This window comes from Planococcus citri, chromosome 3, assembly GCF_950023065.1.
Source record: "Planococcus citri chromosome 3, ihPlaCitr1.1, whole genome shotgun sequence".
NCBI lineage: Eukaryota > Metazoa > Arthropoda > Insecta > Hemiptera > Pseudococcidae > Planococcus > Planococcus citri.
The window spans coordinates 17742276-17769906 of NC_088679.1; the positions used below are offsets into that span (position 1 = coordinate 17742276).

At 34.5% G+C, this 27631-nt stretch overlaps 3 protein-coding genes across 4 annotated transcripts in view; all 3 read left to right on the forward strand.

Annotated features, from left to right (window-relative positions):
* Nucleotides 1-27631, forward strand: part of Eip63E (cyclin dependent kinase Eip63E) — a 375533-nt gene that overhangs the window by 283933 nt on the left and 63969 nt on the right. The gene's annotated exons all lie outside the window — the stretch shown is intronic.
* On the forward strand, nt 1607-6649 carry LOC135839792 (uncharacterized). Its single transcript, XM_065355996.1, has 2 exons — nt 1607-5429; nt 5550-6649. The coding sequence occupies exons 1-2, from the start codon at nt 5325-5327 to the stop codon at nt 6477-6479; spliced, it is 1035 nt and encodes a 344-aa protein (XP_065212068.1). The 5' UTR covers nt 1607-5324; the 3' UTR covers nt 6480-6649.
* On the forward strand, nt 10290-17304 carry LOC135839793 (uncharacterized). Its single transcript, XM_065355998.1, has 2 exons — nt 10290-14949; nt 15070-17304. The coding sequence occupies exons 1-2, from the start codon at nt 14863-14865 to the stop codon at nt 16003-16005; spliced, it is 1023 nt and encodes a 340-aa protein (XP_065212070.1). The 5' UTR covers nt 10290-14862; the 3' UTR covers nt 16006-17304.

Here is a 27631-nt window from a genome sequence, read left to right on the forward strand (position 1 = left end):
AAACTAAATAATAACAAATGGAAAAAATTCGGTTGTAATATTGAAATATATAACTAATATACTTGTCACATCACAAAATTGAATGCCACCATAGTGACAGCGTCAACTATTCAAATTGATTTACTGAAGTAATTGAGGCGTTTTCAATCTGATTTTCATTTTTTTTTTTTTTATTAATTTTTGTTGATATGCCGCGCCGCTGGCTACGCGATGAAATATTTTATGTCTATATAAACAAATAATGTGGTCCCCAATCTATCAATGATTTTCTGCTCGGTTATCGATCGTGTAATGAATTTATTTAAAATGAGTGCGAGTCTTGTTGCCGGATTTATGTGCATTTTTTCTGTAAGTATCCATCCTGAGGTATCATTTGAAATGCCAAATGCTTACCTGTCCGTCTCCTTGAAAATCAAATTTCCTTATTTCCGATACTATTGTTTTACAATGTCACTTTTTTCTCAATAGATCTGCATCGTCAATGGAGCTCCATTAATGAATGTTGATGTCTCTCAACAAGCGCCAGCTACTGATAGTTCTGATCACCTGTCAATCTTCAAGGTCTCAGAAATCATGGACAATAAGACTCTGAACGATATTGGCACTGAAGGAGGATATGTTGTTGATGAATCTTTGTGCAAATCAATAATCACGATATTGTCTTCCTCCAAAGAATCTGAGACATTCAAATTAGCAGCCTCCAAAATTAAAGACCTTACTGGGGGCTACGAAGCTCAAAAGACCATCATGAGCAAAATTTCTGCTACTTTGCAGTTGTGTCAGCGGCTCGAAGGTACTGAAATTGATATCGAATCGCCGAACGAAAAATTGGAAAAACCCATATTCGAAGAAATACGGGTAGAAAGAGTTCTTCCTATAGAGTCTGATGAAATCAATGAAAAAAAAAGTTCTGAAGCATCCACGAATTTGGATGACTACGCTTTAGACCATGTGAATATCTCAAGAAGTCTGGACGAGGAACCTGAAGACGAGGTCTACGATGATGACATTTCGCATTTCAGAAGTTTACAAAAGGCTCCAGCAAGAAAAACTTTTAAAGGGAAGAATGCAGGGCAATACTTCTCCACCAAATCTAAACCTCTCATATCAGACCCAGAAGATATGAGCATTACCTCATTCCTTCCTAACCGCAAGCATGGCAGTTCAAATGATAAGGACGATAAGATGGCCAGTAAGATTTTCTTATTCGATGGTCATGTGGGTCCATCATTCGATCCAGAAGCTAAGAAAAAAAGTGGCCAAAAGACTAAGTTTCTGTTTAATAGGGATCCATTTACAGATTACAGTGACCAAAAAACCAAGTTTTTGTTTAATAGAGGTGTTTAGAGGTCCATTTGCAGATTTCAGCAAAGTGTCTACAAATCTTGAAAGGAAAAAAAAGGATCTAAGAACAAAAACGTTGATTAAGGTTGGGTTTAGAAATAGGGTACAGAAGTTTGAGAAACTCTGTTTAGAGATTGATGCTTAATTCATGTGATTTTAGTTTTAGTGATATTTTTTTGAATTTTTCTAATGTTGAATAAGTATTAAGTTAATCTCCATTTTTAGTTCGTTTGTTTTTTTGCAAAATAGATAATTTTCCATATTTTTTGAATACCTACATAAATTCAATTTTTTTTTCAAATGTATTGAGGTGAATCGCGGAAAAAATGTCGGAGGATTTAAGCCAAATTCAGCGGAGATCTTTATTTTGAGTTGAAAGTCATTTAAAGAAGAATTTAGGTACAGGTGTGCTCCTGGAAAGGACATTTATTATAAGTTCTCAGAGATGACGAATTTTAGAGAAAAAAAATCATGGTTTTTTTCGTTCTAATCTCTATCCAACCTACATCGAAAAAATGTCCCACTTCTAAATGATATTGATTCAGCGTCCAGGTAGGCCATTGTCAGAATCTGAAGTCCATCTTTGGAGTTCTACCGAGTGGTTTATAATTTGCAAATTACTTATTACTGACTTTTCACTAGAGAAGTCGAGTACTGTACTTGTTGCAATAGTGAAAGTTGGACCGGGGAGTGACTTTTCTTTACGTTTTGAAGGTTTGGGATCACGGAACAACAAACAACAACGATACGATCATTCCCAAATATTCCGGTTTTCTTATTTATAAGATTTATACACACGTATTTTTTTTTGAATTTTTGATTTAATTCGAAAGCTGCGAACTTTTGGGTCATGATGATTGTATTCTTTAGTAGGAATGGTAGAGTCCTAGTGAGATTTCAAATTTCATCGAGATCGGTTCAACCGTTTTTTAGGTAATGAGTGTTGAAAAATTTTGAAAAAAAAAATGTTGTCGCTCGATAAACTTGGAAGCTTTGAGCTTTTGGAACTTTTCATTTGAGGGAATCGTTCATGAACGAATTGATTAATTTTTTGAAAGAACCATTCGTGCATGAATTAATAAATTCTTCAATTTATGAATCAATTCGTTCGTGAATGATTCACCAACCACTAAGTAAATGAATCGATTCGTTCGCGAATGATTCACCAAAAACTTTTCAATTCGTTCGTGAATGATTCGCCAAAAATTATTGAATTCGTTCGCAAATGATTCATCAAAAATTATATAATTCGTTCGTGAACGATTCGCCAAAAATCAAGTAAATAAATCGATTCGTTTGCGAATGATTCACCAAAAAATTTTCAATTCGTTCGTGAACGATTCACCAAAAATCAAGTAAATGAATCGATTCGTTCGCGAACGAGTCACTTATACGAATCGATTCGTTCGCGAACGAGTCACTTATACGAATGATTCATCAACTATTAATGAATTCGATCGCGAGTAAGTCGCCTAGAAATTACTCAATTTGTCCCAATCACCAATCGATTGCGAATGATTCGATTCGATTTGATTCACTTCTCTTGAAAACGGATCAATTCCTATACAATAATTCTGAAACAATCGTAAATTAATTGATCCGTTTGCGCTTTGCGATTGCGAATGATTCACTAAGAAATCAATCAATTTATTTATACATCAATCGTTCGTAAATGATTCGATTCGATTGTAAGCAGACCAATTGCTTTACACATGTTTCAAATAAAGTGACTCAATTATTTTGTTCGTATAATATTTGTATTTGAAGAAAAGTCGGTCTTCTCACGCTTAAAGACTCGGAGAAATTTCAAAAAAAATTAGTAACTACGTCCAAAAATTACCAGTAATTTACCATAAATTGACAGTTTGTTACCAAAAATTACCGGTAATTCACCACCAATTACTGTAACAAAACAATAACAGTACCTAATTTACACAACATTGTCAGTACCTAATATACCAAAAATTACATGTAATTTACGAAAAGTAATCAGTAATTCACTAAAAGTGACTATTTGACAAAAATGATTGTCAATTAAAGGTGAAAAAAAAAAGATTTAAGTGATCACCCATTTTGTAAATTGAGAATTTCCCTCAATTTTCTCCAAAAATTACGTTGATTTTCAAAGCCAAAATACCAGATGCAGAAGGAAACAAAAAGCCAAGCTGATCGAAATTCGCTGTAAAATTTTTATTTGATTGTTCATCTCAATTTCTTTATAGGACCCGTTAAAACTAAAAACGTTAATCCCTTTTCTCAACAATTTCGATGGCTCACAAGGAAAAATTTTTACATCTCAACAAAATTGGAATAAAATAGGGAAAACTGACGCTCTTGATCAAAATTTTTCAACAGAAAAAATGTTCATTTCAGAAGACTCCTGTCCTGTACTTGTATGGAAAAAATTTCAATTCGAATTTTGGCCATATTTTCATTTTTAGAGTTAGGTTTTTTTCGAATGTGTTTAGAATGAGAAACTTACATCTCAATTTCTCCTTCAAATTCCAAAATTAAATTTCAACCAATTTCCAAAATTTGTGCGCATTTTGGCCTTGCAAAAAATTGAACCAATTTTATTTCTAGCTGGAATTTTTCAAAAACCCTTGCGTTATTTTCTCTATGCCCTATTTTGTTAACATTTTGTTGAGATGTAAGAATTTTTCCTATATAATGAGCTGTATCGAAGTAGTTGAAAAATGCGAATGAAATTATTCGTTTGGAAGCATTTCACTTTCCTTTTTGGGGTTTGTGAAAAAAATTAATACGACCAATCAAAAAAATTTTCAGCACATGAAACTTTACAACAAATTTCTATCAACGTTACTTTTTGAAGAAAATTGAGCAAAAATTTTCAAATGAGTGATCGCTCAAATTCATTTTTTTCCAGATATTACAATCTGATTGTTCATTTGCTCGGTCCAACTTATCTCGTGAGAATTTTTGAAATTTATTGGTTGAACTTGTCCCATGCGTTTGAGGATTAAACTCTGACAAAATATAAAATCAGATGTACATATGTAGATACTCGTACTTACTCTTTAACACCCTTCATGTCAAAAATTATTCTGAATATCAAAAAATATCAAATAAATTGAAAAAATTCACAATTTCTAAAGTTTTGTGTCGAATTATCAAATTGTCGAACTCCAAATTTTTGAATTTTTTTCATCGTCCTCCCTCTTCCTTTCAGTGAGACACACATTTCTCGAAAAACCCTGCAGCATTTTAGTTCGAAATCACATCAGAAATGGTCATAGATCAAATCATATACTTTCACATTCAATATAAAATTCTCTAAAAAAATTCAAACATCGCATCGTTTTGCTTGCTTGTTTGCTTGTTCAATTAAATACTCTACTATCTGTCATTAAAACCAAACCCACAATCCCATGGACTCACGAAGACAGAAAAACATGGATTCAATCATACAGAAATTTAAAATGCAGCTGTAAATTATCAATTTTCAACAAAAAAATTAGATTTCTTCAACCATAATTTTTGAGCAAAAATTCACAACTTCGATGGCAAAAAATTCAACCAATCTGCGAATGGTTCAAAAGAAAGGCCTTCAAGCGATAACACACAGTGGAAATCAAACGAACACATTAATCACGATAGGAAAATGCAATAAAACGTAATGGTTTTCTGTAAACAGTCACCCGCATGTAATCAAACCATAAAATTTGAATGACAACAACACATTCGAGTGATTATCAAAAAAAAAAAAAAAAAAAAAATGAAAACAAATGGAAAAAATTTGGTCGTAATAACTAATATGGTTATCACATTACACCATTGAATGTCACCATAATGACAACGCCAACTGCTTCACACGTTACCATCAAAAGATAAACAGAATATTCAAATTGATTTACTCAGGTATTGATGCGTTTTTCCGCCTAATTTGCTCTTTTTTTTGTTGATATGCCGCGCCGCTGGCTACGCGTGTTGAATATTTTATGACTATATAAACGAATAATATGCTCTCCAAGCTATCAATGATTTTCTGCTCGTTTATCGATCGTGTAATGAATTTCTTCAAAATGAGTACAAGTCTTGTTGCCGGATTTATCAGCATTTTCTCTGTAAGTATCCATCCTACGGTATCATTTGAAATGCCAAATGTTTACCTATCTGTCTCCTTGAAAATCAAATTTCCTTATTTCCGATACTATTGTTTTACAATGTCACTTTTTTCTCAATAGATCTACATCGTCAATGGAGCTCCACTAATGAATGCTGATGTTGCCCAACAAGCTCCAGATACTGACAGTGCTGATCATCTGTCAATGTTCATTGTCTCCGAAATCATGGAGAATATGACTCTGAACGATATTGGAACTGAAGGAGGAAATGTTGTTGATGAATCTTTGTGCAAATCAATACTCACGATATTGTCTTCCTCCGAAGAATCAGAGACATTCAAATTAGCAGTCTCCAACATTAAAGACATTACTGGGAGCTACAAAGCTCAAAAGACCATAATCAGAAAAATGTCTGCAACTTTACAGTTGTGTCAGCGACTCGATGTTACTGAAATTGATATTCAAACGTTGAGCGAAAAATTGGAAAGAACCATATTCGAAGAAATACGAGTAGAAAGAGTTCCTCCAATAGAGTCTAATGAAGTGAACGAAACAAAAAATTCTGAAGTATCGACGAATTTGGATAACTACGTCTTTGTTAATTCTTCGGAAGATAATTTGAAATCAGACCATGTGAATGTGTCGAGAAGTCTGGACGACGAACCCGAACACGAAGACGAAGTCGAGGATGATTCCGTCCCGCATTTCCGAAGTTTAGAAGAGGCTCCAGCAAGAAAAAGTATGAAAGGGAGGAATGCATCGCAATACTTCTTTCCCAAACCTCTCGTACCAGACTCAGAAGATACGAGCAATACTTTATTGCCTCCTGGTCGCAAGCAGGGCAGTTCAAATGCCAAGTACGATGACATGGCCAGTAAAATTTTCTTATTCGATGGTCACGTAGGCCCGTCATTCGATCCAGCTGCTAAAGAAAAAAAGGGCCAAAAAACCAAGTTTCTGTTTAATAGAAATCCATTCACAGATTACAGCAAAGTGTCCGCAAACCTTGAAAGGAGAAGAAAGGGATCGAAGATCAAGAACGTAGATTAGGGTTAGGTTTTGAAATATGCTGCGAAAGGTTGAAGAAACTCTATTTTAGAGATTGATGCTTAATTCATGTGATTTTAGTTTTAGTTATTTTTTTTCATCTAACGTTGAATATTCCTTTTTTGTTTGTTTTTGTTTTTAAACAAAATAGATAATTTTTCATATTTTTTGAATACCTATTCACTTTTTTTTAAAGGTAGGTACATATTAAGAGTAAATCGTGGAAAAAAAATTAAGAGGATTTTGACAGACCTTCATTTTGAGTTGAAAGTCTCTCAAAGTAAAATTTAGGAACTAAAGTGCTCCTGGAAGGAACATAAGTAATAAGTTCTCAAAGATGGTGAATTTTTGAGAAAAAAAATCTTGTTTGAAAGATTATACCATTTCTGAATTTGGGGAAATATTTCGAAATGCAGCTGTAGGCCAGTGTTTTGGTTCTCGATTGACAAATTTTTTCGGTTTTTTGAAATTGGAAATACCTAATGATCGAAAAATTGACGCTACTGTATTCCAATATGTTTTACCAACTTTGGAAATGGTGTCTTTTGGTGTTTTTGCATAATTCACGCGAAATATTGGAGAAGAAAAAATTTACCAAACACGAATCTGCACCCAAAAAAAGTGATTTGCAAATTTCCAAGCTCAGTAGACGAGTAGAACCCTTGAAAGTGGTCTTGGTTTTTGATGAAAATGACTTAACTAGGCCTGGCCCATGCGTATAATTTCAAATACTATCATTTAGAACTGGGAAATAATTTTACAAACAGGTTGGGTAAAGTTTAATGCTAAAAAACTACCATTTGTTCGAGAATACTTACTCTCACTTTGAAGAACCTATCTCACCTTTAGGAGCAACTGGGAATCTGGCATTTTTTCTAAATAAGTTTCAATTTAAAGTGAAGGTCTTTGCCGAATGTGGTAAAGCTTTTTGAATTTTTTTGTGTGAGGGGAGGGGACAAATGTACAAATACCAGGAATTACTGCAGCAACGCATCTTTTTCCTTTTTTCCTTTGGACATCTTATTCTACTCCAAGGTTAATTTTGAGTTCCTTCAGTTGAGGTGGTGAAAAAAATTGTCATTTTTGTGTTGTTATTCCATTCAGCTTACAATGAAATTGGAATGGAGAACTTTGTCACTCAAGCAATAGAAATCTTCAATGTTGTTGAAAAATTGTTTGCAACCATCAATATTGATTTTTCAAAAAATAATTTAAAAAAATAAAATATGTAATTGAAAACTCACAGTACCTACGAGGCTACGAATCTAAGATACCATCTTGAAATACAATCGTAAAAAAAATCAAGTCTAAAATTGCAAATATAATTTTCCCAATATAGTTCAGTGGCAAACTGTAAGTAAGCGGCAAATTATGATAAAGCTTTGAAATTTGGTATGATGAACAAGGACACCAACAGAAAATTTTTAAGCCCGGGAGGCAATCTCCAAGTCCCATAAGAGGGGAATGGGGGTGATTTGGGGGAGGGTTCAAACCCCCATTTTTCCAAATGGGGCTAACGGGTCGATATTGGTGTCATATCCATATGATTGAACCCCGCTGAGTTCGAAAATACCATTACTTTCAAAATCTGAGGAAGAGGCATGCCTCAAATTTGAGATTTTCTGAGTGAAGTTTTTGCATTTTTCTCAAAAATACCCCAAAATTACAGTTTTTCAACCCTAGACGAAACGCTGACCTTCCATCGACATTTTTATGGTCATTTTCGGATTCTACAGGTCAATTACAATGCGAATCGACCATCAATACTTTCGCATACCTCTACCGTGGGTGTACAGAGGTGTCTAAAGGGGTTAAAAATTGTTTTTTTTTCGGCATTTTCTCGCAAAAATCGGGGTTTTTGAACTGTGCACCGGATACAATTAGCGGGAGAAGATTCTAATGTCGATTTTCGAATACTACAAACCAAATGCCATCGAATAAGACTCGGAGGCACTTTTTACACCCCTCCTGGGAGGTAGTAGAGGGGGTCAAATTTGACCCTTATCTTGCTTATGTTGAATCGATTTTAGAAATGTAATCAACGTACGTGTACATTTCCTTACTACCGAGGTAATGATGTTTGTATCAATGTTTTTTGTACCGTCGAACCCAAATTTGCACCCATCATTTTTTCGATTCCAGGGGGAGGGGGTGAGACCATATAGGGGAGTAGGTCCATTTTTCACAAAAAATCGACATGTATATCGAAATGTAGGTTTTCAAGGACGCTGATTTCAGAAATGCTATCAGTTTTTCATTTTGGTTGAACCTAAGGGGATGATACTGCATTCAAGGGGTGGGGGATGAAATTTTTCAGAAAAAATCGACATGTATATCGAAATGTAAGTTTTCAAGGATGCTGATTTCAGAAATGCTATCAGTTTTTCATTTTGGTCGATCCCAAAGATGTGATACAGCATTCGAGAGGTGGGGGATGAAATTTTTTACAAAAAATCGTCATGTACATCAATCTTTTTCTTTCAATTACGTTTTGTGTTCCGGCTCAGAGAAGTGGGAGTCTGAATAAATAATTCGACATAATTTTGTTAAAATATTTCTGATTATTCGTGGTATTTACGTGAGCGTGGCTAGTTACCAGATAAAGATTTTTTAGAATGAAAATTGTAGCGTAAAAAATTTGTGCATCTTGAGTATGATTTTACTATTCCATAATCATGATAATTTAACAAGCCTTTCGTATCTCATTTTTTCATTATCCAAAGACACTATCTCCATGTAAATGTACGCTTAGACCTCTCATAAGAATAATGTGAGAATGAGGTTGAGAAAGCTAACCGAGGAAAAAGTTGGAAAAATATTTTTATAACTCGACCAATGAAGTGAAAAAGCAATTCTCATTTTGTCAAAAATTGTATGAGTAGCACAAGCTTTCTTTTCTCTAATGCAGTATCATCCCCTTGGCTTAAACCCAAATGAAAAATCGATAGCATTTCTGAAATCAGCATCCTTGAAAACTTACATTTCGATATACATGTCGATTTTTTCTGAAAAATTTCATCCCCCACCCCTTGAATGCAGTATCATCCCCTTAGGTTCAACCAAAATGAAAAACTGATAGCATTTCTGAAATCAGCGTCCTTGAAAACCTACATTTCGATATACATGTCGATTTTTTGTGAAAAATGGACCTACTCCCCTATATGGTCTCACCCCCTCCCCCTGGAATCGAAAAAATGATGGATGCAAATTTGGGTTCGACGGTACAAAAAACATTGATACAAACATCATTACCTCGGTAGTAAGGAAATGTACACTTACGTTGATTACATTTCTAAAATCGATTCAACATAAGCAAGATAAGGGTCAAATTTGACCCCCTCTACTACCTCCCAGGAGGGGTGTAAAAAGTGCCTCCGAGTCTTATTCGATGGCATTTGGTTTGTAGTATTCGAAAATCGACATTAGAATCTTCTCCCGCTAATTGTATCCGGTGCACAGTTCAAAAACCCCGATTTTTGCGAGAAAATGCCGAAAAAAAAACAATTTTTAACCCCTTTAGACACCTCTGTACACCCACGGTAGAGGTATGCGAAAGTATTGATGGTCGATTCGCATTGTAATTGACCTGTAGAATCCGAAAATGACCATAAAAATGTCGATGGAAGGTCAGCGTTTCGTCTAGGGTTGAAAAACTGTAATTTTGGGGTATTTTTGAGAAAAATGCAAAAACTTCACTCAGAAAATCTCAAATTTGAGGCATGCCTCTTCCTCAGATTTTGAAAGTAATGGTATTTTCGAACTCAGCGGGGTTCAATCATATGGAAATGACATCAATATCGACCCGTTAGCCCCATTTGGAAAAATGGGGGTTTGAACCATCCCCCAAATCACCCCCATTCCCCTCCTATGGGACTTGGCGATTGCCTCCCGGGCTTAAAAATTTTCTGTTGGTGTCCTTGTTCATCATACCAAATTTCAAAGCTTTATCATAATTTGCCGTTTATCGCCCAAAATATACATTTTGCCACTGAACTAATAGATTTATATCGTTGATGAAGCTCCATTGACAAACATTGTCGTGCAAACTTCAACTGCAGATACTGGAATTTTTTCATCGGTGGTCCACATGTCAAAAATTCTAAGCAACGTGTGAAGAAAAAAAGATTTTGTTATCGATCTCTGTACAAATCGTTGACCACTTCCGAAGGATCCGAGGCCTTTAGATCAGTCATGGCCGAAATTGAAGATCTTCCCGATGATTCTACTTTGAATTAAAACACAAGTGGAAATTCTAATTGCCCAGCAAATTTAGACAACGATGCTAATAATATCGAGTTGCCAGAAAATCACCCGTTTGAAGGTGATTCGGAATCAGAACATATGAACTCACCTACGAGTAGATGAACTCACCAAATTTGAAGATTATAATCCAGAATCCGAAAATTCTGATGAAGAGCCTACCCAAATATAGTCAAGGCGTAAAAAGGGAAAAAGTACCCCGATGCTAGCAACCCCAATAATGCATCTAAACCGGTAAATATTAGTAAGATTTCAATGGACAATGAGATTGGTAAGGGGCCATCTAAACCCATTATTGACGACGATATGACCAGTAAAATCTTCTTATTTGATGGCCACTTGGGCTCTTCGTTCAGGTCCAATTCTGCCTCTGGGAAAAAGAAAGCCAAAAGAACGCAATTTTTATTTGATATCAATCCATCCTAAGGGAAACCTGAATTTGATTCATTAACACTAAAGAAATTGGATAAAGTGAAAAAAAATCGTCACTTTTTCTTCGATCTTGAACAAATGGTATGTACACAAAAAAAAGTAACAGCTTGTATAACAGTAAACCATGGATTCAATCATTCAAAAAATTAAAATCCAGTTGTGAATTACATATTACCAATTTTTTTTTTTTAAATAATAAAATTTTAATTTCTTGAACAATAATTTTTAAGAAAAAATTCACAACTTCGAATGACAAAAAATTCAATCAAGATGACAGAAAATTCAACCAATCTGTGAATAGTTCAAAAGAAAGACCTTCAAGCGATGTATTGAACAATTTATTATGAAAACATACAGTGGAAATCAAACAAACACATTAATCACGATTGGGAAATGCAATAAACATAATGGTTTTTAGTAAACAATCACCCGCGTGTAATCAACCATAAAATTTGAATGACAACAAAACATTCGAGTGATAATCACAAAAAAAAAAAAAAAAATTAAATAAATTAAATGAAACCAAATGGAAAAAATTCAGTTGTAATTGAATTGATGAAATTATTCGTACTGATTCAGTTTGCTTTATTTCTCAAAAAAATATCAAAAATCACCCTCGAATCAATTTTTTGGATTTCAAAAATTTTCATAAATGAATTTAAGGACATGAAATTTTGGGTACGGGGGTTTTATTATGACGTTCTTTTTCGATCTAACATAATTTTACACAAATCGGAGAGTGCTAGTTCGAAACGTCCCCTCGTGAATATGTAAAATTCTGCTAGGAATGGGACCAAAAAGTGCTCAATGTCACTTTTCGTCGAGGTAAGTACTTATATAAACCCAGTTACTTTTTTTGTGTACATACATTTTGTTCAAGATCGAAGAAAAACTGGCGTAAATCATCCAATAAAATTCTAGCCCAAAAGCTGTTTTCTTTTTCACTGGTACTATGCAGAGTAAATTTCAGCTTCCCAACTCCATTTGATGAAATTTTGTTGAAATTTCTTTCAAGTTTCAAAAATCTGTTGGAGACTCCAGGAATTTTCAAAAATTCACTTGAGGCCCCAAAATGACTTGAACTCACTTGAAGTCGTCTTCAGAGAGTGCTAAAATTAGAGAGCAGAGTAAATTTCCACTTTTCATCTCCATTTTATGAAATTTTCACAAGTTTCATAAATCTACTGGAGGCTCCAGTAATTTTCAAAAAGTCACTGGAGACTCCAAAACGACTAGAAATCCACCTGCAGTCGACTTCGTAGCGTATTGAAACTAGTTTGCGGAGCAAACTTCGTCTTTCCAACTCCATTTTAAGAAAATTTTGTGGGAATTTCGAGTTTCAAAAATCTGCTGGAAGCTCCAGAACTGCTCAAAACGGTTTGAAACAGTTTCCAATCGATTTGGGATTTCGAAAATGGGATATATTCCAAATTTCAGCTTTCTAGGTCAATTCGGTAAGATTTTGATTTTTTCCCCTCATTTTTGGCCTATTTTTTTTTACATTTTTTTATACTGGGCTTGTATAATTTCCAGGATTTTTACGCCCAGCTTAGAGGGGTTAGTTAGATTTGGTTCGAAAGATTGATTTCTTTGATGAATTTAAGAATGTTTTCCATCTGTTTAATGTTGTCAGGAATTGTAGGGTTAAGGTCTGAAATGTTTAAGGATTGGCGTTTTGTTTTGAGGGAGGGGCAATAAAATAGAAGGTGTTGAGTGAAGATTATTTCAGAGTTACAGAATTGACAGGTGGCTTTAGGTGCTTTAGTGTACAAATGGTTATGGGTTAATTTGGTGTGACCAATTCTGAGCGGGTGATTATAATTTCTTCTGATCGATTTAGGTGATGAAGGTGCTTGCAGGGGAGGATTGATTTTTTGTGGGTAAACAGTTTGTGATCTGTTTTTCAGTTCCATAGGTTTTGCTAGTTGGAGTTTTGGATGGTTTTTAGAATATTTAATAACGTCATCATGGGTTACAGAGAAAATTTTAGAGGTGGTAACAGATGTTGTAGCAGACTCATCTACTGCCTGATTTCCTTCGATGCCTACATGACTTGGAACAAACATAAATTTAATAATTTTATCATAATAGTCTGAAGTTTATAAATGATTTGATGGATCTTATGGACAAGTTGATATTCTGAAAATTTGTTTTGAATCGATAAAAGAGCAGTGAGCGAGTCTGATTGAATCAGGAATTTTTTGTTAGGGCTTCTGGAGGTAGGAGGTAAAGATCTTTTATAGGCAGTAAATTTGATTTTCAAAAATTTGCCAAAATTCGAAAAAGGCACTTCAGCACTTGAAATTTTGTCAGATGATAAATTTTTGCCTGCTCTTTAGATCTACTTTTGTAAGGTTTGTAAAATGTCGTGCAAGTCCTATGTTGGAACGCAAAATCTGCGATTTCGGCTGACTAGTCAATCGAAATGGCCGCCATTTTGTGATTGAGGCCATGAATTTTTTTGAGGACAAGGGCTAGAAATGTTCCTTAGGACTCCCCCTATAAGACAAAAGCTGTCCCGGAGGATCGGCAGGGGGATGCAATTGATCTTTATGTGGGCCTCTGGACAGTTTGAGTCATTTTTTTCAAAGTCGAAAATGTTTACAAAACTGTGCACCGGCTGCACCAGTTTTGTAAACATTAAAATACTGGTTTGTAATTTTTTGTTTTAAATCCATCCTTATGTATTCCGTAAAAACCGATAGAACTTAACAAAATCTCTAAAAAATTGAAAATATTTTTTAATCTAATGCATCAAAAAATGTTACCAACAATGCATCACACTACTTTTCTGATGTTTTGTGTGGATATGTTTCTAATCAAAAGGAGTTATTGGGAAATTCATTTTCTTTAAATACCCCTACTTGCTTAATAGAATAATTAAATCTTTTAGGAACCGAAGGGGGGGAGGGTATGGTCCTGATGATGATTTGTCACAATTTTAACATGCATTTCAAAGCAAATTATAATTTTTGATCTAATATTTCACCTAACTCGAAATTGAAGAAGAGAATGAAACGAATAAAAGTTGAGAAAAAAGGTTGATTTCAGGTCGAAATCACATCAGAAATGGCCACAGACCAGGCAAAAACATGTATTTTCACAACCAATGAAATTCACTAAAAAATCCTAATAAAATGTTGATTTCTTAACCAATAATTTTGGAGAAAAAATTCACAACTTCGGTGACACAAAATTCAACTAATCTGCGAATGGTTCAAAAGAAAGGTCTTCAAGCGATGTATTGAGCAATATGAAAACACGCAGTGGAAATCAAACGAACACATTAATCACGATGTGAAAATGCAATAAACATACTTAATAGTTTTCAGCAAACAGTCATCCGCATGTAATCAGACTATAAAATTTGAATGACAACAAAACATTCGAGTGATTATCAAAAAAAAAAAAATTAAATGAAAACAAATGGATAAAATTCGGTTGTATGTAATAACAATGGTTATCACATTAAGTATTGAATGTCACAATAATGACAGCGCCAACTGCTTCACATGTTACCATCAAAAGATAAACAAAAGAATATTCAAATTGATTTACTCAAATATTGACGCGTTTTTCCGCCTAATTTGCCCTTTTTCTTTCTTTTTTTTTTTTTTGATATGCCGCGCCGCTGGCTACGCGTGTGAAATATTTTATGTCTATATAAACAAATAATCTGCTCTCCAACTTATCAATGATTTTCTGCTCGATTATCGATCGTGTAATGAATTTCTTCAAAATGAGTACGAGTCTTGTTGCCGGATTTATGTGCATTTTTTCTGTAAGTATCCATCCTAAGGTATCATTTGAAATGCCAAATGCTTACCTGTCCGTCTCCTTGAAAATCAAATTTCCTTATTTCCGATACTATTGTTTTACAATGTCACTTTTTGCTCAATAGATCTACATCGTCAATGGAGCTCCATTAATGAACGTTGATGTCTCCCAACAAACTCCAGCTACTGGCAGTGCTGATCATCTGTCAATGTTCAAGGTCTCAGAAATCATGGACAATATGACTCTGAACGATATTGGCACTGAAGGAGGATATGTAGTTGATGAAACTCTGTGCAAATCAATACTCACGAAATTGTCTTCTTCCAACAAAACTGAGACATTCAGATCAGCAGCCTCCAACATTGAAGACCATACTGGGAGCTACGAAGCTCAAAAGACCATCGTAAACAAAATTTCCACTGCTCTGCAGTTGTGTCAGCAGCTCGAAATTACTGAAAGTGATATCCAATCGTTGAACGAAATATTGGATAATACCATATTCGAAGAAATACGTGCAGAGAAAGCTCAACCTATAGAGTCTGATGAAGTCAACGAAAAAAAAAGTACTGATGTATCGACGAATTTGCATGAAGAAGATAATTTGAAATCAGACCATGTGAATGTCTCGAGAAGCCTGATCGATGAACCTGAATACGGGAACGACGAATCTGCATACGACGAAGATGAACACGATGATTCCGTTCCGATTTTCCGAAGTGCACAGCAGTCTCCAGGAAGAAAAGGTTCGAAATCGAGGAATGCAGCACAATACTTTTTTTCCAAACCTCTCGCACCGGACTCAGAAGATACGAGTAATACTTTATTGCTTCCTAATCGCAAGCTAGGCAGTTCAAATGCTATGGACGATAACATGGCCAGTAAAATTTTCTTATTCAATGGTCATGTGGGCCCATCATTCAATCCCGCTGCTATGGAAACAAAAAGCCAAAAAACCAGGTTTCTGTTTAATAGAGATCCATTTGCAGCTTACAGCAATGTGCCCACAAAACTTGAGAGAAAAAAAGAATTTAAGAAGAAGTATGTACAAGATTTGCGTTAGGTTTAGAAATAGGCTGCGAAAAGTTGAGAACCTCTATTCTGGAGATTGATGCTTAATTCATGTGATTTTAGTTTTAGTAATTCTGTTTTTTATTCAACATCGAATATGTAGTATTAAGTTAATTTTAGCGAAATCTGCGTTGTTTCTTCTCGAGTCCAACTTAACCTTTTTTATTCAATTTTGTTTTTCTTTTTAAACAAAATAGATCATTTTTCGAATTCTTTGACCACCTACTACTTTTTTTTCAAAGGTATACGATTGAATCGCGGAAACAAATGTCGGTGAATTTTTACCAAATTCAGCGAAGACCTTCGTTTTGAGTTGAAAGTCACTCAAAGAAAAATTTAGTTTTGGAAGTGCTCTCGGAGGGAACATTTATAAGTTCTCAAAGATGATGAATTTAAAAAAAAAAATCATGTTTGAAAGATTAATATTTCTGAATTTGGAGAAATATTTCGAAATGCAGCTGTTGATCAATTTTTTGATCACGATTGACAAATCTTTTCGATTTTTTGTAATTGGCAACAATGATCGAAAATTTGGCGCAACTGTATTCCAATATTATGTTTTCCCAGTTTTGGAAATGACATTTTTTAGTGTTTTTGCATAATTCGCGCGAAATATTGGAGTAGAAAAAATGTTCAAAACACAGCTCTACCAAAAAAAAAAAAAAAAAAACAAAGTGATTTGCAAAGTTCCGACCGCTCAGTAGAACTCTTAAAGTAGTCTTGGATTTTGATGGAAATGACCCAATTAGACTTATAAGTACCTATAATTTGAAATACTATCATTTAGAACTAGGATATTCTTTTCAAAACAGGTTGGGTAGAGGTTAGAGCGAAAAAACCACTATTTTTTCGAGAATACTCTCCCTTTGAAGACTTTTATCATCCCTTCAGGGGCAACTCGTGATCCAAAATTTTTTCTAAATGACTTTCAAATTCAAAGTAAGGGTAGAGGAACCAAATTACTTCTCAAGTAACGCAACCTGAAAGTGGAAAAATCCTGCAGTAAATTTTCTTATCTTTTTTTGTCAAGATCCAAGATTTTTTTCAAGATTCGTCACAGGAAATGAAAAAGATTGATGGGTTAAATGGAAAAGGGGCCTTTGCTAATTTTTCATTTGTTTCTCTGATTTTTACAATTCTGAATATACCTACAACGTATTTAAAATTTGCTTTTTCATTAATCTCATCATGAAATACTTTTAAATAATTGAAAATCATGTTAGATTGAAAGAGAATGCCCTAGATATTGTAGAACCCTCGCACTCAAACTTTCAGATCCTAAAATTCATTTTTGGATTTTTGGTGAATTTTTGAAAATTTTGAAAACCTAAAAATTTAATCAATTCTGAAAATATTTGTATTTTTTAAAGCAAAGTGAACCAATGTGAACAATAATTTCATCAATTCAATAATTCCCGAACATGAATTTCTGAACTAGGTTTGAGCTGTTCTGGAGCTTCCAGCCATTTTTCAATTTTCTCCAGAAATTTTAAATCGCTCTGAAGAAGCCAAAAAGGTCATATTGAGGTAAAACCCTCTAGTTATGTAACTTCTTTGAAAGGTTTGATTTTTTTTTCTCACTTTTTCTGAAATTCACTACTTTGTCAAAAATTCACTTTATTGAACTGTCTTTCCTGGAATTTCGAAGAAATTAACTAAAACAGTCTAGAAAGTGTCCAATAAGTATACCAACTAGAGTTGTAGATGTTTTTTTTTTTTAGGGGAACCCAAGTCCCAACATCCTGTGGGTGGGGCAAGTATATTTAGGAATCATCATCATGGAGTCGTTTGCTCGAGGTGGTATCACGTACTAGTGACATCTACACAAGCACATTGGAGCTAGCCAGGTAGTTTAGAGACCCTGGGCTTCTCAGTGTTGACCTCTATAGACGCTCGAACCAGTTTAAGCTTTTTGATTCTGCTAACAGATGGCGTGCATGATCTGTTAGCTCGGCTAATAACCGGTAGTCCCCCAGTACTTGGCTTGTAACGTTGATAATTGCTCATAAGATTTTTAATTACACGCTCAAGCTTGCCTCTGTAGCTGGGTTTGAACCAGGTACCTTGTGAACGGAGGTCCGCGGCTCTACCTACTAGAGCTGAAAACAGTACTCGCTGATGGCGGGTAACTATCGTATCTGTATTGTAAATTCTCGCTACTCGGTAGTAGCGGGTAGCGAATTGAAAAAATTTCGCACCAGTTCAGGATATAACTAGTAGCACATTGAATGCGTAGCTGGTGTACCAGCATGACATCATCATTGTCATCAATCATGTCAAACCTCAATCACACATACAAACGACAGGTGTCAAAGCGTAACTCCTCCCACTTACGCATTATCAAATTTTGGGGTGCGTGCGCAGACCAAGTGCGAAAACATTTGGGTTGTACTTGCTATATGCTACTATCTATATCCGAATCAACCAGATACAACCACTAGCGGGTTTAGCTGGTATTTTAACCAGATACTGGTAAGCGGGTAGCGTAACTGTTTTCAGCTCTACTACCTACTATGCCACTGAGGAACATATTTAGGAATACACGAGTACAATTATCTTTTATGCTGAGGTTTCTAAAATAATTACTCAACTCAAAACAAACTTAACTTATTTCCTTGCGCCCATACTTACCTGACTGGAACTTTGTCGCCTTCAGGAAGTACGATGTGGCTGGGCTCTTCTACCCTCTTGATCCGTGTAAAGGCCCAGCCTTGGAGGGTTTTTTACCTTATGACACGACCTTCAAGAGCCTACTTTTGTTCTTCCCTACATAACTGTTTGACTGCTTCTCTCATACAACTCAAATGTGACCTGTCACTGGGGTTCAGAGGTACAGGTCTACTGTCTGCAAATCTGATGCATTCTGTCAATATATGCTCTGCTGTCTCAGTGGGATGTATGCATCTACAGTAAGGGCTAACTTTTCTTTTTATCGAGTGAAGAGAGTTGTCGCAGTTGGGTGAAAATCTGCCCTTCTGCCAATAAAAACGCCTTAAAGAGCAGTTTAATTGGCGTAAACGCCAATTCATAGGTGTAATTTGAAGCAACTTTTCAGGTTGTTACATTTTCTGCACTGCAGAAAAAAATTTCTGCTGGAAAACACGCTGCAAGAATATTTTGTAGCATATTTTTGTCACGTAAGGCCGCCACGCTTTTAAATTAAGTGACGTATTTCTGCACATAGAAAGAAACCAGCAACAAAAGATGCTGCAAGAATGTTTCTTAGTGTATTTATTCGCATACTCGCTGAAAAACGCGTGTAAATGTTGTATTTTACGTGTGTTTTAGCTTAGTATATAAATATTAAGGGCCAAATTTATAAACGTTTCTAATTCTCAAGTAAGTAATAAGTAATAGTCATTGCTCAAATTACAATGAAAAAAATCACGTTTTAGCGCTATCAATGGGTTACAACAACATAATCTGAATTCATAGTCAATTCTTGATTCCTACGTAAGTATTGAGTATTTACTTACCAAAGAGAAAGAGGCTGTATAGTATTATAAAATTTCCTATTTTTGATGCTGTAAAATTCAATTTTTCTTCAAATTTCCAACGTTTTCTTGATCAGCGACACCAGCTCTGATAATGTATTTAGTTCAAAACACATTTTGAAAATTTTTGGTTACCTGATACAGAAGAACTTAGCAGCCGAAATCCTGTACTAGTACTTACTAGCATATTTTCACTTGGGTAAGTAATACTCAGTACTTGGATTGACTATGAATAGGAATTTAGTGAGTACTAGCGAATTGAAGTTCATTTATAATTATTTTGACCTGGGTAAAATTGAAGTAATACTTGATACTTGAATTAGTAATACTTGATACTAATTACTTGGGTGAGAAACGATTATAAATTCGGCCCTTAGTCTCTTGATATCATCTGCCCAGATAATTAGGGTATGAGAGTTCTCGCTCTCTGATCCAGAGACCTGAGATCGATCCCGGACTGAGTAAAAATATTTTTCATGAACTAACAGAAATGGCAAATTTTTACGCCTAGGGACAGAAAAACCAAATACACGCTGATTAATGGGCCAGGAATTCCTGCCCATGTTTTTATGTCGTGTAAGGGCAGATTTTCACCCAACTGGGGTAGATGCTCAGAGTTCATTTTTTGCCTTCCCATAATAATCCGAAGTTCCTGGAGAAGATTGAAAAATTTCTGGAGGCTCCAGAATGACCTACAATTACTTAATAATTCTTTTGCTGGTTCACTTTGTTCAGTAAAAAATTATATTTTATAAAAATTTTAAAAATCATTCTTTTTAAAACGAGGTATTTTAATTTTGACAATTTTTCCAAAAATCCAAAAATGAACTTTGGCATTTTAAATTTTGGTTATAGGGGTTTTAAGACATGCTCTTTTGATCTATCTCGAATTCGTTGAAACTTCAGTGCATAGAAAAATGTTACCAATAATGCATCGCACTAATTTTCTGATTCTTTGATCAAAAGGGAAATTCATTTTCTCTAAATACCTCTACTTGCTTAATAGAATACTTAATTAAACCTATTAAAAACTGGGGAGGGGGGCGTATGCTTCTGATGATCATTTGTCACAATTCAAAGTGCATTTCAAAGCAAATTATAATTCTTGAAACGAACACATTAATCGCAATAGAAACTGCAATAAATGTAATGGTTTTCAGTAAACATTCACCCGCATGTATCAGACCATAAAATTTGAATGACAACAAAACATTCGAGTGATAATCAAAAAAAAAGAATAAAAAGCAAATGAAAACAAATTGAAAAAATTCGGTTGTAATTACTAATAGTATGGTTATCACATTACATACTGAATGTCACAATAATGACAGCGCCGACTGCTTCACATGTTACCATCAAAAGATAAACAAAAGAATATTTAAATTGATTTACTCAAGTATTGATCGTTTTTTGGCCTAATTGGTTTTTTTTTGTTGATAAGCATGCCGCGCCGCTGGCTACGCGTGTGAAATATTTTATGTCTATATAAACAAATAATGTGCTCTCCAACTTATCAATGACTTTCTGCTCGATTATCGACTGTGTAATGAATTTCTTCAAAATGGGTACGAGTCTTGTTGCCGGATTTATGTGCATTTTTTCTGTAAGTATCCATCCTAATAAGGTATCATTTGAAATGTCAAATGCTTACCTATCCGTCTCCTTGAAAATAAAATTTCCTTAATTCCGATACTATTGTTTTACAATGTCACTTTTTTTCTGAATAGACCTACATCGTCAATGGAGCTCCTTTAATGAATGTTGATGTTGCTCAACAAGCTTCAGCTGCTGATAGTGCTAATCACCTGTCAATGTTCGAGGTCTCAGAAATCATGGACAATATGACACTGAACGATATTGGCACTGAAGGAGGATATGTTGTTGATGAATCTTTGTGCAAATCAATACTCACGATATTGTCTTCCTCCAACAAATCTGAGACATTCAGATCAGCAGCCTCCAACATTGAAGATCTTACAGGGAGCTACGAAGCCCAAAAGACCATCGTAAGCAAAATTTCCACTACTTTGCAGTTGTGTCAGCGGCTCGAAATTACTCAAAGTGATATCCAATCGTTGAGCGAAAAATTGGAAAAAACCATATTCGAAGAAATAAGTGTAGAAAGAGCTCTTATTCCTATAGAGTTTGATGAAGTCAACGAAAAAAAAAGTACTGAAGTATCTACGAATTTGGATAACTACGCTTTTGTTGATTCTTTTGAAGATAATTTGAAATCAGACCATGTGAATGTGTCGAGAAGTCTGAATTTCGAACCTGAACATGATGTCGGCCATGATTACATTCCGAATTTCAAAAGTTTAGAAGAGGCTCCACCAATGAAAGGTTCGAAATGGAGGAATGCACCACAATTCTCCGTTTCCCAACCTCTCGCACCAGACTCAGGAGATATGAGCAATACTTTATTGCTTCCTGGTCGCAAGCTTGGCAGTTCAAATGCTATGGACGATAACATGGCCAGTAAAATTTTCTTATTCGATGGTCATGTGGGTCCATCATTCGATCCAGCTGCTAACGGGAAAAAAGGCGAAAAAACCAGGTTTCTGTTCAATAGAGATCCATTAAATACAGATTACAGTAAAAAAAGAAAGGTATATAAGAACAAGAATGTAGATTAGGACGGATTGCGAAAAGTTGAGAAATTCTATTTCAGAGATTGATGCTTAATTCATGTGATTTTAGTTTTAGTGATTCATTTTTTTATTTAACGTTGAATACGTATTAAGTTAATCTTAAGTTAGCGAAATCTGTGTTGTTTCTTCTCGAGTCTAACTAAGCGATTTTCGTTTAGTTTTGTTTTTCTTTTTATGTCAACAAAATAGATCATTTTTCGTATTTTTTAAACACCTACCCCTTTTTTTTATTTTACAAAGGTATTAAGTAGATTGAATCGCGAAAAAAATGTCGGAGGATTTTTACCAAATATGTACCTACCAAACTTGAAACTCTCTCTTCGCGAGCATAATAATCTGGCAATTATAAACACCCTGGGGAAAAAAAATTCTTGCCAAATAAGAATATCTTGAAAACTTTGATTTTGTATAGCTCATTTGCCATTATTTTCCTCAAATTTCCAAATTTTGATTTGTGTCCAGATTATCAATGACCAGTTGATAGAAGGAATTTTTTAAATTCGTATTAATTATCGTGAAAAAATCACATATTACTCCAAAAATGCTGAAAATTTGTTTAAAAGTGAGAAATATCGAAAAATATTTTCTATGTTGCAAATTAAGTAGGTATTATGTAGCTACTCATAGATTCTAAAATGGTCGAGTGAATATTGTTTTTAAAATTTCAAAATTATTAATTTTACAGATCAAAAAAGCTAGTAAAGTAAGACAATCTGATCAAAATGAAGCCTAAAATTTGGGTACCTAATCGAAGTATTTCAATTTGTTGATCGTAAATCCAGCAAGAGTTTTGCCCAAATGGAATTTGTATAATGGTTTGAAAGAGCCATCGTATAATTTTTGCTATCCACTACTCATAAAATTGCTAGCAAGTAATTCGAAGTGTTATCGAATTGTGAGGTGAAAATGGCTCAAGGCGGTTTAGAAACTCAAATCGCTCTTTTTTTGGGGGGGGGGGAGGGTTACTTATACCTAATACCCATACCTACTAGTGCAAGAGCTATACCACTGCGATTGGGCCGAAATAACTGAAAGCTGGGGATGGTCTCAAAAGTTAGTATATATACCCCTATTTTGAAAACACTTGGTCTGCCGATCCGCAGCTGCTGCTTTAAAGCTCAGTGAAAGCTCGAAAGTTCAAAATTTTTCTGAACTTTCAGCTGAGAAAACTGATGGCTGAAATTGGTGCCTAATTATAGAATTTTTCGCGCTGAATCCGAATATATCGGTCTGCCGACCCATAAGTGCCGCCAAAGCCTCGCCAGACTGGGTCAAAAGGGGAGCAAATTTGACAAATTTCATGTTTTTGGGCTAAATTCGCATAAAAAGCTACAAAATCGGGTTAAAAATTCTTTTCAAGCAGTTTAATGGAATGCTCTATGGCTAAAATGATTTTTAGGCACCGAAATTTTTCAAAATTTTCGTTTTTTGGGGGGTGGGGCGCGAGGGGAGTAGTAATAAATTCAGAAAATATGGCCTTGTGATATATCAAAATGTATGTTTTTTGGACCGTAGAATTCAATTATGGCAATATTTTTCACATTAGAGGACAATACGGTCAAAAAACATATATTTTGATGCATCACAAAACCATATTTGCTGAATTCATTACTACTCCCCTCACGCACCACCCCCCAAAAAACGAAAATTATGAAAAATTTCGGTACCTAAAAATCATTTTAGCCATAGAGCATTCCATTAAACTGCTTGAAAAGAATTTTTAACCCGATTTTGTAGCTTTTTATGCGAATTTAGCCCAAAAACATGAAATTTGTCAAATTTGCTCCCCTTTTGACCCAGTCTGGCGAGGCTTTGGCGGCACTTATGGGTCGGCAGACCGATATATTCGGATTCAGCGCGAAAAATGCTATAATTAGGCACCAATTTCAGCCATCAGTTTTCTCAGCTGAAAGTTCAGAAAAATTTTGAACTTTCGAGCTTTCACTGAGCTTTAAAGCAGCAGCTGCGGATCGGCAGACCAAGTGTTTTCAAAATAGGGGTATATATACTAACTTTTGAGACCATCCCCAGCTTTCAGTTATTTCGGCCCAATCGCAGTGGTATAGCTCTTGGACTATACGGTAGAGGGGCCAAAGTACTTCTCAAGTAACGCAACCTGAAAGTGGAGTATGACTTTTTGTCAAGATCCAAGAATTTTTTTCAAGATTCGTCGAAACACAAGTACCTTTAAACCTTTAAAGGGGATGAAAATGATTGAGGGGTTGAGTAAAAAAGGGGCCTTTGTCAATTTTCTTTTGTTTTTCTGGTTTTTAAAATTTTGAATACCTATATGAATTTAACATTTTCCTTTTCATTAATTTCACCATATTCAGTAATATTGAAGGTTCTTCGATTAAAAAAAACTAATTGGAAAATATTAGCAATGGAAATACAATTTCAAGTCCATTTAAAATTCTAAAAATCATTTTAAAAAATTGGCAAAGTCTCCTTTTTCATTCAACCCCCCCCCCCCCTCCACCGATTGTAACGATGTGGGTTTTACTTGAATGAGTACCCAATAAAAATTTGTACTTGAAAAAATAAGTACAAATTTTCAAAATCTGAAGATGAATCAACGAAGCATAATGAGTAAAATTAATCGTAATATTTTGGGAATCATTCAAAAATATAATTAATATGCCAGTCTTGTAATTTTTTGATTTTTCAAAAAAGTAATTCAATTTGTTGGATTGAAAATTTGAATTAAAGGTTACATTTTTGCTCTCAAAATTCAAAATTCTAACATGCTTTTCGGGATTTGAAAAAAAATCTCAATATATCCTTCACTTTTCAACCCATGTGTGCGATGGATTTGCAATTCTACTCGATTTCTCTGCTAAAAAAAGTCTCAGCTTCGGAACAACCGTTCAGTATGACTCTTTTATAATTTCTAAATAATTTTTAAATTTTTTTTTCAATTGCTAGGTATTTTTGTAAAATTGAAAAAAAAGAGTCGAAAGGGACTGATTTTCATAAAGTAGAAAGTTTGAATTTCTCGATGATTTTTGATCAAAGTAAAGCCGAAATTCACGGCTTCATTGACCTGACTAAGACGGTGACTTGAATCAAAACAGAGACTCTAGCAGATATTAAACAATATTCGAATAGATTAGACCAGGAAAATTGAAAAACACGTTAATTATAATTACGAGTGCACGTAAATACCTGAACTACGTACACAATATATTTTTCTTTTTCATATTTTTAACAAGTAAAACGTGGAAAGGAAATGTGATACTTGTACATTAATGGTTTTATTTTTATTTTTTGGTAAAAATCTACTGAAGATAAGTCTGTAAAAAGGTGATAAAAAGAGATAAATGAATAGGCAGTATATTTCACATACGCCTAAAAAAAACCTAACGTGAAACGATACCGCTGAAATTAATCATTTTACCTGCTTAAATATCATACTTTATCCTCGAACTGATATCATCAAACCTATTGCTGACTCTATCAATTTCTTTAAATATCGCCGTTAAAAGAAAAAAATTATTAAAATTAATTTACGCGAGTATTTATGTGTTTTTTCTCTTAAATGTGTGCTTTTTGATGGTACGCGGCTGACTACACATTTAAAATACCTATTCCACGTCTATATAAATGAATAATATTCTGTTCATTTTTCTCAAACGAGTACCTATTCGAGTATCTATCTATTGTGTTATAGAAACGTTCGAAATGAGTGCAATTTTCGTCGGTGGATTTTTCTTGATTTTTTCTGTAAGTACGAATCAAGATACATACCATCTCGTCTTAAAACACAATGTGACTCTTAAAAAAATCAAATTTAAAATTTTCAATACATTTTTCCAATAGATCTATATCACTAATGGAGCTCCATTGACAAACATTGTGGAGCAAACGTCAGCTACAGATACTGAACTTTTCTCCTCGATGGTCCAGATGTCCAAAATTCTAAGCAACGTGCTGACTTCGGATGATTTGGGAACTGGAGAAAAAAATATTGCTTATCGATCTCTGTACAAATCGATAACCACTTCCGAAGGATCTGAGGCCTTCACATCAGTCATGATCGAAATTGAAGATCTTTCCGACGATTCTACCTTAGATCAAAATACAAGTGGAAATTCTAATTGCTCAGAAAATTTAGACGATGATGCTACTAGTATCGAGTGGCCAGAAAATCACTCGCTTGAAGGTGATTCAGAATCAGAACATATAAACTCACTTGGAAGTCTGGCTGATGAACTCACCAAATTCGAAGATTATAATCCAAAATCCGAAAATTCTGACGAAGATGAGCGAGCCCAAATATGGTCAAGGCGTAAAAGGGGGGAGGGAATACCACGATACTAGCCACTCCAATAATGCATCTGAACCGGTAAACATGAGCAAAATTTCAATGGATAATGAGATTGGTAAAAGACCATCTAAACCCATTATTGACGACGATATGGCCAGTGAAATCTTCTTATTTGATGGCCACCAAGGCTCTTCGTCCAGTTCCAGTTCAGCTTCTGGGAAAAAGGAAGGCAAAAGTACACGATTTTTATTTGATAAAATAATCCATTCCAAGAGAAGCCTGAATTTGATCCATTAACACGAGTCCAATAAAGAAACCGCACAATAGAGTGATGAATTAAAGCTTCGACGTTAGAATCAGATTTCTAGAGAAAATTGAAAAATTGCTGGAGGCTCTAGAATGGCCTAAAATTAATGATTATGGATGTGTCGGAGTTGGATAGAAAGGAATTATTCACATTGGTTCACTTTGCTCAATAAAAAACTATATTTAACAAATTTTTTTAAATCATATATTTTTTTTAATTTTAAAAAATTTGCTAAAAATCCAAAAATGAACTTGAGCCCCAGAAATTTTGGTTATGAGGGTTTTAGGACATGCTCTTTCGATCTACCTTGGTTTTGTTAAAATTTAGTATGACCCTATTATTATCTCAATTTACCAAATCTACCATAATATTGTCCCTTTTCCCCTACTTTTTACATCAGTGTTGCGTATTAAGTTATCATCATGGTGAATTAAATTATTCTGTGCATATTCGAGTAGTTTTTCCCTACAATCTGAGTGTTTTGTTTTTGCAACAAAAGATACATTCGAATTTTAAAAATACTCGTTTGAATTTTTTGTTTTAAATTCATCCTCATGTATTCTGTAAAAAAAACGATAAAACTCTACAAAATCTCTAAAAAATTGATAACATTTTCTAATGTAATACATCAAAAAATGTTACTAATGCCCATAATGAATCACACCAATTTTATGATTTTTTGTGCGGAGATATTTCAAAAGTAGTTATTGGGAAATTCAATTTCATCTTTCAGGAACTGGGAGGGAGGGGGGGGGGGGTGATCCTGATGATCGTTAGTCACCATTAAACGTGCATTTCAAAGCAAATTATAATTTTTGACCTAATATTTCACGTTACTCCAAAATGAAGAAGAGAATGAAGCGAACGAGAGATCGAAAAAAATTGAAGTAGAAGCGATA

What these genes read in the sequence shown, in the direction of transcription:
- LOC135839793 (XM_065355998.1), top strand. Translation starts at nt 14,863, where the DNA reads ATGATTTTCTGCTCGATTATCGATCGTGTAATGAATTTCTTCAAAATG. An exon ending in GATTTATGTGCATTTTTTCT is followed by an intron (nt 14,950 to 15,069) that starts GTAAGTATCCAT and finishes TTTGCTCAATAG; the next exon opens with ATCTACATCGTCAATGGAGC.
- LOC135839792 (XM_065355996.1), top strand. Translation starts at nt 5,325, where the DNA reads ATGCTCTCCAAGCTATCAATGATTTTCTGCTCGTTTATCGATCGTGTA. An exon ending in GATTTATCAGCATTTTCTCT is followed by an intron (nt 5,430 to 5,549) that starts GTAAGTATCCAT and finishes TTTTCTCAATAG; the next exon opens with ATCTACATCGTCAATGGAGC.